The sequence below is a fragment of the Pelophylax lessonae genome (genome assembly GCF_965119305.1).
Source record: "Pelophylax lessonae genome assembly, chromosome: 5".
NCBI lineage: Eukaryota > Metazoa > Chordata > Amphibia > Anura > Ranidae > Pelophylax > Pelophylax lessonae.
Window position 1 is genome coordinate 144,192,125 of NC_138772.1, and position 16,015 is coordinate 144,208,139.

Sequence of the window (16,015 nt, forward strand, 5' to 3'; positions counted from 1 at the left end):
CTAAACTTTTTCCTTTACAGTTAGTGCTTAAAAGGAGACATAGAAGAAACAAAACTGAAAAGTGACCTGTCATCAACGAAACTACAAGAGAAGATCATCTGACATGACTATATTTTCATAACTATCACTTCACCACACAAAAAGGCTGCCTGTGGCATAACTACAAAAAGTAAAAAAAAAAAATTAAACAAGGAATCACCAATCTGCAGCAGCAAGTGATACATTTAGCAGCAATATTACTACCGCTGCTAAGATTGATAGCTTACTACTCAGTTTGGTTGTTAGAAAGCCAGCATCCACTGGCTACCTACTAAACAGCGACGCATCCCTGCCCGGCTCAAACAGCGGTTAGCCTAGGAATTTGCAGTCACAGCTGAATGTAAACAAAGAGGATATGGTGGCTGACATCACTAATCTAATGTTGCTATGTCCATGCTAGGTCAATGGCGATGGCCATATTTGGTCAATGACAGCAGCCACCATCCCAACTTCCTTGTTTACAAACCAGCTGTTGGCCAGGAATGTAATTTTCTGAAAAGTAGCGAAGGGATTGGATCGTCTCAGCGGTTGCCATTTCTCATGATTATTAAATAAATAAAGGTGCGCTGATATAAATAATAATAAAGCTGCTACCAAGAAATGTGTAGTATATTAGTGAAAAGTGATTGGAGCGCTAAATTAAGATGTGACCCCAATCAATATCTTGATATGGGATGCAAATATGGATACATAAATTATATATCATATATGTGCAAAAAATTCAAAATACAAAATCATTGTCCATCAATTGAATAAAATAATCTGTGACAATTCCGTGATGAATTCTGTGCTGAAATTCAAAAAATAACCATCCACGTGAAACGATCCTACCACCAGCAGGTTTAACTTCTTACCAGATATATGGACATAAATGGCATAGCTAATCCTCATGAACCGAGATAAATTATTTGTTGTCCCCTTCACCATCACCCGGGGAAGTATCCATTCAGAATAGGAGGTATTTAAGGACGAGTGTGACGGCGCGCACGTCCCTCCTATCTCGGAAGAATTTTCGTCAGAGGAAACGTGTCGTGTCGCCACTCACGTCATCCGTCCGTGCTGCAGCCGGACGTGAAGTTTTCCACAGGCTATTTCCAATTCGTTATCTCAATCTGGATAAATGTAAGTGTAATTGCCATATTTTATCCAATAAATCGGGGGTAATGCACCATTGCGGTTCCTATTGAATTTTTTCACACATGTGAATCGTGGAGCAATAAGAGTCTGGACATCACTCCATCCGTGGACCAGAGGATTGTTGGTCAGCCCATAGCCATATCCCAAAGAAAAGAAAGCTTACTTCTAATGCCCTACATAATTTGCATCTGGTAAGAGGCTTTGGAGTGTGTTTGCACGCCGGGTGATGGTGAAGGGGACAACAAATAATTAATCTCGGTTCATGAGGATTAGCTATGCCATTTATATCCATATATCTGGTAAGAAGTTAAACCTGCTGGTGGTGGGATCGTTTCACGTGGATGGTTATTTTTTGAATTTCAGCACAGAATTCATCACGGAATTGTCACAGATTATTTTATTCAATTGATGGACAATAATTTTGTATTTTTTGCACATATATGATATATAATTTATGTATCCATATTTGCGTCCCATATCAAGATATTGATTGGGGTCACATCTTAATTTAGCGCACCAATCACTTTTCACCCATTTGTCATGATTGATGAGGATCTGCATCCCAGGACAACGTCATTGATGACTTGATGATTACATTGCAGTATTTATTTATTTTTTTATAAATTATATTATTTGTGCAAAACTAGGGAAAGGGGATAGTATCTGGGGGCTCATGGGGAGGATGTCTTTGTCCTCATCAACATAGGGACAAAGTACCTTTCCCGACAACATAGCCATGTGGCCTGGTATGGTTTAGCAGGGGGGACTGCTTGCTCACTATTTTTAAGAAATAAAATATTAAAACTTTACCTTTTTCAAAACTTTAAAGAAAAAAGTAAGAAAAAAAACACAATAAATGTCTGTTATGTGCAAACATTCATCACATACATATGATGTTAATCAAAAATCTAATTTTCATTTCACCATGGAAAAACCCTTTAATCACTATACAGAATCTTTCTTCGTTAATCACAGGTTTGCACCCATTCAGAAAAGTCAATGGTTACAAAGTATATCTTGGCCTGTACGTCAAATCTCAAGTGCCCCTAAACAAATGCACATTTTTTGCTAGTACCCCCAATTACATATACATTTTTTTCAAATGATTCCTAAGTGTTTTAAATATTTATAATATTTAGTAGAATACTTGGTAGGTTTTGCTTTATATAGGAGCAAGATATTAAACCACCTCCCAGTGCAGTTTTTTAAAGCTTTTAACAAATTCCAAGGCATCAATACATGTAATTCAAAATAGCATGCGCCTCTTGTTGTAGGTTCTAGGCTAGACTTAAGGCCCGTACACACGTACCGATCGTCGGCATACAAACGTCGGTGGACGAAGGATCTGCCGATTGTACGCGTGTTAGTATGGTGCCTCCGACAGATGTCTGCGCACAATCCGCGGACAAAAGTCTTTCGTGCAAACATGAAAATATTTGTATGCCGACACCAGAACGGACGATTGTTCGCCTGTCAGTACACAATTCGGCCGACAGACCGCAGATTTGCAAGACTGGGCATGCTCAGAAAATAGAAAACACAGGGAAAGTTAACCATTACATGACATCACTTCTGCAGTCGGCGGACAAAATTCTTGTGCTGTCCTTGTGCTGTCTTTGCACTTTTCAGCAGACACCGACATCCCGGGGAGAAAAGAGGAACATTTGTAAGCCGACCATCGGTACGTGTGTACGGGGCTTTACAGAAGGTCATTTACAATAGTTAATCCCCATGCACACAGGGTGTTTTTACAGCTGCTTTTACCTGCATCAGACAGTTTTTTTTTTTTTTTTTTTTGCAGCTTAAAAACACCTCTCCATGTTATTCTATGGCCTCATGCACACACAGACTTTTAGGAGCTGTAAGTGGCATAGGCATTTTCAAACTGCAAAAAAACCCAGGGCCAGCGCGCTCTGAGGACCTGTGTTACAGCTGTAAAAACGTCTGACGCGGCTTAATGCTGGATACAGAGTTAGGCAGCGTTTTTTTTTTTTTGACATGTTAAAATCAATCAATGGTTCCCTATGAGAGCCCACTGATTTAAATGGAAGTCGATTTCAAGTCGGATCATGATGATCCGACTTGTGGTGCGACTTGTGCTCTGAGGATCTTGAAGGGGAACCCCACACAAAAAATGAAAAAAACAACAGCGTGGGGTCCCCCCCCCAATCCTTTGAGTCTGGTATGGATCTTGAAATGGAACCCTATGTCAAAATTAAAAAAATAAATAAATTGGTATGGAGTCCCCCAAAATCAATATCAGACCCTCTCTTTATTTGCACTACACTGCCTTTTTTGGGGTGGATGGGTAGGGGTATAATGAGCCCCATACTCATTTACATAGGGGGGGATAGATCAGGGGCCCCTTGTTAAAGGGGGCTTCCAGATTTCAATAAGCCCCCTGCCCACAGACCCCCACAACCACCGCCCAGGGTTGTAGGGAGAAGGCCCTTGTCCCCATCAACATCGGGGCAAGGGGCTTTGGGGCACCAAAGCACCCAACCCCCATGTTGAGGGCATGTGGCCTAGTATGGTCCAGGAGCGGGGTCACACACTCGTCCCCCCCCTTTTCTGATCTGCCGGGGCCTAGCATGGACTTGGGGGGGGGGGCCACACTATTTTTTTTTTATTTTGTTGAGGGGCTCACCTTTCAAAATCCATACCAGACCCAAAGGGCCTGGTATTGATCTTGGTTGTTCCCTATAAAAGCCGTCTTAACTGATCCGACTTTCAACCCACTGATTTGAATAGAAGTTGCATCCAAGTTGGATCATGATGATCCAACTTGTGTTGCAACTTGTGCTCTGAGGATCTTGAAGAGGAACCCCACGCCAAAATAATAAAATAAAAGTGGCGTGGGGTTCCCCTTCAAGATCCTCAGAGCACAAGTCGCATCACAAGCTGGATCATCATGATCCTACTTGGATGCAACTTCTACTGAAATCAATGGGCTGAAAGTCAGATCAGTTAATACGGCTCTTATAGGTAACCATTGATTTTGAATTGAGCCAGAGAAACGCTGCTAAAAGCCAACGTGGCTAAACGCACATTAACGCCAATGCAAAAAGTAAATTTTTACAGTCGCTTTTTCCTGGCATTAGTAGTGGCTTTGCAGTGTGTTTTTTCTAACGCCCTGTGTGCATTGGGACTAACATTGAAATTATCAATTCCAAAACACAATGCCTTTTATTCAGAAAAGCAAATGGCAAAGTGCAGACTGCTGCATTCCACAGCAAGATAAGCAATCATCTTTGATTGCTCTTGACTGATTAAAGATACAATCCGATTGGTTGCTATGTGTTACTGCTCTTTGCAATGCCTTCCCAACAAATTAGGCATGCCAACACGTTTAATCTCAACAGACATTGGATTTTGGCTATATTATATTGAAAACACCAATATGAACTAATATAATGATTGTGATGTTCAGAACAGATCACTCTCTAAATTACAATGAAATCTTTTGAGACGGTAAGCTAGTGCCTGTGGTTTATCCCAGTGTAAATCACACTTAAGCACAATTTATAATTATAGATTCATGCTAAAGCATTCAAGGGCAAAGGAAATGTGTGTATGGGAGATATTTATATGTGATTTTTATATATATCGTAATTTTTTTAATCAGTTGACAGCTGTTTTAGAGCATACTGCGACGCCAGGCTGAATGAGGGTCTTGATTACTTCAAGATTAGCTATCTTAAGTTTCTATTCATTTTAAGTGTTGTTAGTGCGAGGAGTCATTAGTCACTCCCTTGTCTCTTGGAACATCAGCATACATTTACATTGTTAATGAACATTTGGGGTAAATGAATTAATGACACTCAAACATAAATTCAGACCTAATAACTTTCTGTGTCATTGGTATGTTTAAATGTTATCACAGTCGAAGAGCCATTCATGCCTGCCCTACAAACTGCTGAGATACATTAAACTGAAGCAATAAAAAAAGCTAAATTAAATTGTGCTAGCATATACTACCTTAAAGTGGACCTTGCTCTTCAGCCAAGGTCTTATTATTCAATGTGCCTCCTCCCTCTTATAGTAGTGATTGTAAACCCTTTTTTTTTTTTTTTTCTAAAAACAAACACGTTATACTTACCTGCTAAGGTCCCCTACCGATGCCTCTGGCTCCTTACTCCCAACCAAGTGCCCATCATAGCAAGCCACTTACTATGGGGGCACTTGTGCAGGCTTGCTCCTGAGCTAACTGTGTGTCCGTAGACACAAAAAGCACAGCTCAGTGCCGCCCCCCCCCCACTCCCAATAGCTACAGCTGCAGTCTCTGTGCCTATGAGGGAGAGAGCAAAGAGAGCCTCTGCTCTCAAACACAGAGTTGGATCGAGATTAGGCTCAGGTATAAGGGGGGGTTGTGGGGGCAGAATTAAGGTAGATCTCTGGGGAGTAACCCAACTCTCACGGTAAGATGTGGTAGAACAGTGCAAGATTTGGACTGCTCAACATTCCATGATCTAGCCGGAAGGAGAATAGCGTCACCCTGGCCTAAGTGCCCCATGAGGAAGCTGCGGAAAGGGGAGTACATACAAGGTATGTCTATTAAATAATGAGACTGTGATTCCACCTAGTAAACAAAGCAGTCAGAACCAGTTATAACTACATGTGTGGTGACCTTGCACCTGCATGACAAGCAGCAACACTCTATGACGTTCAGTTGATTGTGAGTCGCCATTTCGTTTGGTTGCGTTTTCTGTAGTGTGCCGAAAAAATGCTAAGTTTGTTTGGAAAACACAGTCATCACCAAGACTGAAAAAAGCTTGTCAAAGCAAGTCAAAATTCAAAGTGTTTTTCAATACAAAGGGTGCAGTTTTGAAAGAATGGGTTCCAGAAGGCACAGCAGTTAACCAGCATTACAATAAGGAAGTTTTGATAAAGCTGAGAGAAACCGTCAGAAAAAACGGCCCCAACTGTGGGAAAATGGTTTCATTCTTCACAAGGACAACGCACCCACTCACACAGCACTTTCTGTGAAGCAGTTTTTGACCGACAAGCACATTACTATACTTGAACATCCTCCATGTTCGCCTGATTTGGCACCATGTGACTTTTATCTTTTCCCAAAAGTTAAATCAGTGCTTAAAGGGGCATGGTTTGAGTTAGTTGATGCTGTAAAGAAGAAAATGGTAGATGTGTTATAACAGCTGACAGAAATTGATATTCTACATGCCTTCGACCAGTGGAATACAAGGCTGCAGCAATGTATTAATGCAAATGCAGAATATATTGAAGGGGACAAGCATTCAATTTGTAATACATATAAATAAAGGTGAGTTTTTTAGTCAGTCTTGTTATTGAATAGACACACCTCGTATGTGTATATTTATAATCCAATGTTGCACATATTCTAAAAAATATTTATATGCCCTGATAAAAATTAGATTTTGCAATAAAAAATAATTAGCAACGAGTAAAGACTATTTTGTTTGCTTTTCAGTGTTGATTTTCTTTAGAAATTAAACTTTTTTTCACTTCTGTATCGGGAAAAATATGTCTTTTTTACTTAGAGTAAAGAGATGTTTGCATTCATTAGGATATGCAAGGAAAAGAGCAAACACTTGTTAAAATACTTTTCTTCCCAACACTACGTAGTTCTTGACCTTGCCTTGTGTCTACTTATTCCTGGTTTTGACCTTGACTAACTCCTGACTACAGGTTATTGCTGTTAATCTTCTGGGGTGACCTCTGCTTGATTCCCTACCACAACTCTGCTTTCTGTCTGTCTCCTTTACCACGGATCACCACCTGTCCAGACGTTGCTTCCAGCTTGCTGTGTGTTCCAGTGTCTATGCCATCTGGCTCTTCCCTGGGACCTTTCTTTTAGTCTGCACAAGCATCTCACTGACTCATGGCACTCTATGCCCTCTCATTTGCTGTGCTTCACTCCATGGCTGCCTGAACCGAAGCCCTCTTATCAATTCAGCCTCCAACCCGGTCTGTGATACTAAAAGACTTTGACATGCTGAACAATGTTTTGAAGCCAATATTTGACCTCTTCTTTTTTACAGGAAATACTATGGCAACAATTGTTTCACTGTATGAATGCTGAATGCAAAACAGAATTGCTCCACTGGATACCAGCAGATATCTTGCAATCTACAACAAAGTCTGAATAGTAAAAGTGAGCATTGGGCCTCTGTCAACAGGCTATGGGTTTGTGTAAATTATCTTGCTCCAAGGTGCATTTTGCTTGTGTTTGAGATCAGTTTGTGGTGCCTCTGGGATCATTCAGAGTTCCCCTCATGCTTTGATCTGCTTTTACGTTCCTTTAGATTTGTATGAGGAGAGAAAGTGGTTGTGAAACAAAAGCCTGTCAACACAGGACCTAAGGGTTGCCAAAGACATGAGATCGTAACTTGAAGCATTTAAGAAAACAATAACATGTAGGTGTTCATTCCCCAGCTTTATCAGCTGGCCATTTTCAGGGGAAGAATCGATTGGTGCAGTGTTGGATTTTCTGACTGGTAAACTGAATTTCTTTTTAAATTGGTAATCAATTCAACCTTGCACAACAGCCTGCAGTCCAGTGTCAAAATTCATCCTGTTCACCAGGAACTGGCCAAATTTCGATCCATTTATGGCCATTCACGCTCACTGACTTTTAATGAACGGGCTTGTTGGTATACTTTCTCTAAATCAGCACATGCAGCCAATCAGCTACAGAGCTACATCAGAGGAGTCCCTCTGAAGCAGGGAGGACTTTCCCAACTACGCTGAATGTGTGAATAGGGAGATTAAATAATTTTTTTTCATTCAGCTCGCTGGCTGAGCGAAATAAACGGAGCCATATATGGCCAGTTTAAGACCGCTCAGCTATAGTGTTCCTTTAATGTGCAATAAATCAGAGTATGCTACAATCCCAATTTTCAAATGCAACATTGGATCAGCAACAGTTGGATTCTGCAAGCGTGTATTAGCATTAATTGGTGAAGGGGGTGACATTCACTGCCCCACACTTCAGTAGCCTTAAATACTGTAATTTTAGTTACAGGCTGTGAAACTTTATTAACTGTTTATATCCTTTCTTCAAAGGATTCTGCAGTAAAGACAATACTTGGAATTAAACCACTGTTCCATCCTGTGAGCAGGAAGACTTTTTATTGCAGAACAGACCTACCTGCACGCTCACAGTTATCAACACAATATAAATTGAGTAGCACATGCACAGTTCAGTTTACAGGCTGGCCCTATCCCTGTGTGCCAGAATGATTAGCTCCTGTGCATGTGTAGGAGTGATGTCATCCTCTGCCGGCCAATGAAGATGGCTGAAGATGGCTCTGCCGGCCAATGAAGATGGCACACAGGCTGCTATGAACCAAGGTAAAGGGAAATCTAGTTGCAGTGGGTTATGTTACATCATGGCTCTTAGCACTGCCCATTAAAGAACCTGTATTTTGTGTTCTTGCAGATTCTTGGAAGTTTTACCAATAGTTATATTTTGTTTTGCAGTTAAGGGGGGGGGGATTTTTTTGTACTCCCCTTAAAACATTTTTTCCTGCATTCACTGAAGGACAAAGCTCTGCTTGAGATAATCACTGATTATATCACCATTTGCAAGAGCAGGACACTAGATGCACTATAAAACAAAATGCAGCCCTGGGGGTATCCTCTGCTGGTGGCCAACCCCCCCCCCCCCTTGCAGCTGTGTACAAAATTCAGTTACATGGCAAGGAGAAAAGTATTTCCATGATCATATATGGTCACAGCATGCCAGAGTAGCAGGTGCTATGTCCTCCAATAAACGCAGAGAAAATAATTTAATGGGGAGTACAAAAAAATATCTATCATCTTGTTCATTGGATTACACAGCTCTGCTGTAGATAATAATGGACTGGGAGGTCCCAAAGTGGATCCATGAGGAGGGCAAACCCAATAAGGGAAACAAACCAGCCATGTCTCTGCCATTATCTATGCATTAAAGGGGCAGACACTTAATAGACCAATGACCCCCTGACCCCATAAGGTAAACCTTATACATTTTACCCCTATGATGGAACCTAAAGGGTTTGGCCAGACGGAACACTTCTTGTATCTACAATGAGATTTTGTCAGATGCCACAGCCATCTGCCATGGTGACAGCAGAACATCAGGTTGGCCACCAATTCTAAAAAGGAAAAGTCCTTAGCCACACATGTAAAAAGTGAAAACCGCCTTAGCCTGCGGTCTATCCAGGCCAACCTCCAACGCGTTTTGCCCTGGCCATGGGGCTTATAAATGTTCAAAATAAAGGGTGCGCTGATAAAATGTAGTAAAGCCGCTACCAAGAGACTGTGCCTTAGTGTGAATATGAAAAAATAAGTTGGTGCGCTAAACTTAAAATGTGTCCTAAATCAATGAACATAAAGGAACATAATCCTAAACCACAATAGAAAAAAAAATTTTTTTCATGGGGCTTATAATCAATAATAATAATTTTTCAAATTGGTATTCAGGGAGCTGGGACAAGCTTCATCCTTGGCTGCATTTCCAGCAGTTCATCAGAGGAGAACCTGTTGGAGCCCTGGGCAGCACCCGTAGTCCGGAAATTGGTTCACCATCAGGCTGGCCAATTATATGGGTCCCCCTAGGACAAAAACACCACAGGCTGCTCATTAGAAAATCTGGGCTTTCACAGCTGAATACACACGCAGCATGGAACTGTATGTGCTTAATGGCTGCAACTGGAGGGACCACCAGGATCCATATTATCTGGTCTGTCCTAACCCCTAGACACAAGTCTAACAACTAAGTTGTCCACAGGGCTGTCAATTGCTTTTAGTGTACCGGGTTTCCTACTCCTGCAGGTAACAATATACCCAGTTGGTGATTATCTAAAACAAAGCTGTTCTCAAATGAACAAAAGGGAAACATACTATAAGGTCCCATTTACAACTGTGTGACGTGTTAAAATGTGTTATGCTTCAACATTAACCTGCAACGCATAAAGGCAGCCAATATATTTGAATGAAATGCTTAATGCACCAAAACACAAAAAGAAAAAATACACACGCCATGCAGTCTTTTCATTTACTGTGAGCTGAAAACACAGCAAACATTTTGGCTACATTTTGTAACCAAAGTTGGTATTGCAGGGCATTTCTTACTTTTTCTGAGGCTGTGAGATCAGGGTTGGTAGGGTAATCTTATATTAGGATTTCTTAAGAAATGTATAGTGCTGTTTTGTTAACATTTTAAAATTACAATTAAACAATCAAAACTATTTTTTTTTTATATGAAATATTGTATATGAATATCATGCACTCTTTATTCAGCCTATAATGGTAAATACCAGGCTTCTTTTACATAGTTACATACTTAATAAGGTTGAAAAAAAAAAGACACAGATTCATCCACTTTACCCTGCAATTCTGTGCATTTGTGTATGATTTCTATTCTCTAACAATTCCCAAAGCCCCGTATGTTCTGCTTTCTGAGGAAGACATCTAAAAGTTTTTGAACTTGTCAACATTCTCACCTCGTACCACTTCCTGGGGGAGAAATTTCCACATTTTTACAGCTCTAACAGAAACCTACTTTCTTCTCATCTCAAATCGTGGCCGCGTGATTCTCTTTAGGGACCTTAGAGTACATATTTATTACAGTTACTGGAGTCACTTTTGATATATTTGTACATAGTAATAATATCACCTCTTAAGCACCTATTCTCCAGAGTGAATACCGTTATCTATGCAATTGATCCTTATAGCTGAGGTCCTCCATCCCTCATATTAATTGTTACCCTTTCCCTAATTCAACATCATCTTTCCTAAACATTGGTGACCAAAATGGAACTGTGTATGCAAGATTAGGCTGAACCAATGTTATTTAAAGGGAAAGAATAATTGATTTCTCTCTTAAATGTATGTCCTTTTTAATGCATGACATTATTTTGTTAGCTTTGTGAGCCGTGGCTTGGCATTACATGCTAATGCTAGGTGTGTCATCTTCAAGCAACCCTAGATCCTTTTCCATTACTGATTCTCCCAGTGGAGCCCCGTATAATGTGTTACTTGCATGTGTATTTTGCCATCCAAGTGCATAACTTTATAGCTCCTAATACTGAACTTCACCTGCCATGGAGCTTGCCCAACCCCATCTTTTATCAAGGTCTGACCATTGGATTACAGTTGGATAACAGCCAGGCTGTGCCCCCAAGTATAATGTAAAGAAGAAAACTGACCACATTGGGATAGATGTGCTACCATGCCATGGTGTGGTCATTTTGAAATAGGAAGCAACACTAAGAGAACAGGATGCTTGTTCATACAAATACATGGTATAACAGACACATATCGGAAATATGACATGCTGGGGTAACAAACACTTTAATAGGTTACAGAGGTGACTGGATTCTTATCAGATGGATTGATTTGAATTTTCAAACAGACAGAGCAAGCCAAATCGGGAGCTACTTTGGCTGTGCTTTTAGCTAACCTGGAATGCTCTGAAATTATTTGTCAAGTTGTAAATGTTTAATAATGTACGTGCTTATAATATACACTATACTACAATATATATTAATACCATTTATTTACTTCAAAAGTGTGTAAAGTGAGTGTCTACCTATACAGCCCAACACATCTGTAATCAGTACATTAGACCTTGGAAAATCTAAAGGAAATCATAATGTTTATGATCAGATTACATTATACTTTAGTTAAAACACTGGAAAGATCAATGTACTGCTTTTTCTCCAACCCTAGTTTTCTAAGCCCTTTGTGCAACTTGGAAAAGTTATGTGTGAACAGTGTGTGTGTTTATATACTGTATATATATATATATATATATATATATATATATATATATATATATACACATATACACACACAGTTGTTTACATACCCTGGCAGAATTTATGATTTCTTGGCCATTTTTCAGAGAATATGAATGATAACACAAACATTTTTCTTTCACTCATGGTTTGTGTTTGGCTGAAGCCATTTATTATTGATCAACTGTGTTTACTCTTTTTAAATCATAATGACAACAGAAACTACCCAAATGACCCTGATCAAAAGTTTACATACCCCAGTTCTTAATACTGTGTATTGCCCCCTTTAACATCAATGACAGCTTGAAGTCTTTTGTGGTATTTGTGGATGAGGCTCTTTATCTTCTCAGATGGTAAAGCTGCCCATTCTTCCTGGCAAAAAGCCTCCAGTTCCTGTAAATTCTTGGGATGTCTTGCATGAACTGCACGTTTGAGATCTCCCAAGAGTGGCTCAATGATATTGAGGTCAGGAGACTGAGATAGTCACTCCAGAACCTTCACTTTATTCTGCTGCAGCCAATGACAGGTCGACTTGGCCTTGTGTTTAGGATCATTGTCATGTTGGAATGTCCACGTACGTCCCATGCGCAGCTTCCGGGCAGATGAATGCAAATTTTCCTCCAGTGTTTTTTGATAACATACCGCATTCATCTTGCCATCAATTCTGACCAAATTTCCTGTGCCTTTGTAGCTCATACATCCCCAAAACATCAGCGATCCACCTCCGAGTTTCACAGTAGGAATGGTGTACATTTCATCATAGGCCTTGTTGACTCCTCTCCAAAGGTAGCATTTATGGTTGTGGCAAAAAAGCTTAATTTTGGTCTCATCACTCCAAATGACTTTGTGCCAGAAGGCTTGAGGCTTGTCTCTGTGCTGTGTGGCGTATTGTAAACGGGTAAGCGGGACACTTTTTGGCATTTGCATAGTAATGGCTTTCTTCTGGTGACTCGGCCATGCAGCCCATCTTTCTTCAAGTGCCTCCTTATTGTGCATTTTGAAACAGTCACACCACATGTTTTCAGAGAGTCCTGTATTTCACCTGAAGTTATTTGTTGGTTTTTCTTTGCATCCCAAACAATTTCCCTGGCAGTTGTGGCTGAAATTTTAGTTAGTCTACCTGACCGTGGTTTTGTTTCAACAGAACCCCTCATTTTCCACTTCTTGATTAGAGTTTGAACACTGCCGATTTGCATTCTCAATTCCTTGGATATCTTTTTTTATCCCTTTCCTGTTTTTTACAGTTCAACTACCTTTTCATACAGATCCTTTGACAATTATTTTGCTTTCCCCATGACTCAGAATCCAGAAACGTCAGTGCAGTACTAGATGAAAGATGCAAGGGTCTGTCAGGAGTCCAGAAACTCATTGACCTTTTATACACACACACTAATTACAAGCAAACAGATCACAGGTGAGGATGGTTACCTTTAATTGCCATTCAAACCCCTTGGTGTCAACTTGTGTGCATGTTATCAGGACAAAATCACCAGGGTATGTAAACTTTTGATCGGGGTCATTTGGGTAGTTTCTGTTGTCATTATGATTTAAAAAGAGTAAACACAGTTGATTGATAATAAATCGCTTCAGCCAAACACTAACCATGAGTGAAAGAAAAGTTTTTGTGATATCATTCATATTCTCAGAAAAATGACCAAGAAATCATAAATTCTGCCAAGGTATGTAAACTTATGAGCACAACTATATATATATATATATATATATATATATATATATATATATATATATATATATATATGCAAATCTTTTGCCTTGCATTTCAATTTTAAATGAAATAAAACATAGTAGGATTTCAAATATACTTTAGGCGAGACAACATAAAATCACATGACACTTCAATATGCATGGCCGTGTGTCTGGTCACACAAATATCCTGGCTAACAGTGCAGCTTTTCTTAGTGGTAGATATTGGAGCATTGCTATTGTGCACATATCCAGAAGCTGTGCATAGCGTGTTTAGCAAGAGACTTCAGTGGAATTTACCGCACAGTTATTTTAGATTTAAGATTACAAATAAATTTCACTTCCTTGCTTCCAGATGCACATGTTCAATGACTGGAAAATTAGTTTAGGTGTCATGGTGTATAACAGACTACTCGCAGAATGTTTTCACGACAAGGATCACGTTTCAAGCAGCTTGTTAGGCTCATCACTTCCTCAAACTATGTTGTCACTGCTAGCGAGCGAGAGAGTGAAGAATACAAGGCACAGTGACACACATAATCACAGACAGTTTTCGCTCCCCATGTAGCTCTCAGTTGGATTACATCTTATTATTACCCTAAATTGAAAGAACTGCAAACTTTAACTACAATTATTTTAATTTGATTTTATGGTCTTAGTAATCAAGAGCATGTCTTGTGTCAATCAAGTAGAAATAAAATAAAATACTTTTTTTAGAGCCCTGCATAAGCCATAAAAACTACATAAAATAAGAGAATGTAAAAGTAAACCAATCATGACTTGGTGCAAATTAAAAGTCTCTGTTTTCTCTAAAAAGGTGGCAGTGCATTAAACAAGCAGCTATTATACGAACCTTTAAATGCACACTGACACATTAAGGTTATAGCATTATGCATAGTGTATGATGTTGGTATCGTGGGATTAGCACTATTCAAATCTCTACATTACCTTTTAGCTTTCTTTTTGTTTCAGAAGATACCAATGTGACACGTGTGCATATTTAAATTAAACCTGCAGTGTATTTAGGTTTATTAAACTGCTCCCAGGAGTTTATAGCAGGCACACATATAGATCCTTAGGATGCGCAAAACCTCTCTGGAGCCCAAAATGTTGGGTGTGTTATTGTGAAAATACAAACTGTGTTTATGAGGTTGATACCTGTCCTCTACCACACCTAACCATTGATCCACAACCATGATGTGTAGACTACCCTTTTTCAACCAGGGTGCCCAGGCCTGCTGGGGCGCCTTTAGGTTTCTTCAGGGGTGCCTTGGCAAAATGCCTAAAAATTGCCCAAACATTGTATACATGCCAGCGAGTGGATGAACGCTACCTTTTAGCTACATTAAGTCACATGTTTTCAACCTTCTAGGTCCTAATGACCAATGGCATCATAGGTTGATAAGGAGGATGTTAGTCCCCTGCACAGCATCCTTGTTTGATCCTCCCCTGCCCCTCTTCATCAGCGTTGGGGTCACATTAGCCGAGTGATGGAGAAAAACAAACTATGGAATACTAGTCAGTACCAGTTTGCAAAAGTGTATTTGCTTTGGAATAATAAATCACCTCTAATGTTCGGTGTCCTACTTGGACATGTGGATGTTGCTGCATTATGTAAAACCATTAGAATAGTTTTTACATTTTAGAATGGGGTGCCTCGAGACTGTCCATAACTTTTAAAGGGTGTCTTGACTGAAAAAAAGGTTGAGAAACACTGGTGTAGACAGTAATACATGACTTGTAGGAGGGGAAAAAGCCATGTACCAGCTTCGGGAATAAAGTTGATGTTTGCATAATGCCACACCCCTGGCAGTTGGGAGCCTTTTTAAATACGCCTTAAAGATGTGACTAGCTCTTACCTCCATCATGTCTGCCTATTTCACACTGTAGAGGATCAAATCCAACTTCTTCAGACTGTAATGGGTGGCGTGTTCTGGGTGTGGGATCTTGCATCTTGTCTTACACAAAAAAATATCTTCCTGAAACAAAAACAAGGGATGGAAATGTTTATGACTGGTCTGTGTCAGTAAGGAACCACTCTTTTAGGCTTATTAAAATAAACAGAAATAAACCTAACAAATCTCAAAAATGTCAAAGTGTTACCAATTTATCATTAAGACAGATTGAGCCTACCTGGTAAAGTGGTCTCAGATCATTAAAGTGAGCAGCCCCAGATTACTTTCAGGGCACCCAATGATCCGCAAATCCCAGGGTGCTTTAATATGAAAATATTTGGCATGGTCACTCCCTGGCCCATCTCCTCCTACATCCCCCACTCCCAGCTTTCCTATTGGCTGCAAAATGTAATTGGCAGTTTTTCTGGGCAGTAGGAAGGTATAAGGGGCAAAATGAGATGGGCCAGGACAATTCTG

The 16,015-nt window shown here is 39.9% G+C and overlaps 1 protein-coding gene across 1 annotated transcript in view; it reads right to left on the reverse strand.

Moving 5' to 3' along the window:
• The window catches only part of TBC1D5 (TBC1 domain family member 5), a 513,309-nt gene extending 497,691 nt beyond the window's left edge, over positions 1–15,618 (reverse strand). The window contains exon 1 of the mRNA XM_082257835.1: positions 15,503–15,618. Coding sequence (XP_082113961.1) covers positions 15,503–15,596 — 94 coding nt within the window. The 5' untranslated portion in view covers positions 15,597–15,618. The remainder of the gene's footprint in view (positions 1–15,502) is intronic.
• Positions 15,619–16,015: the final 397 nt, after the last annotated feature.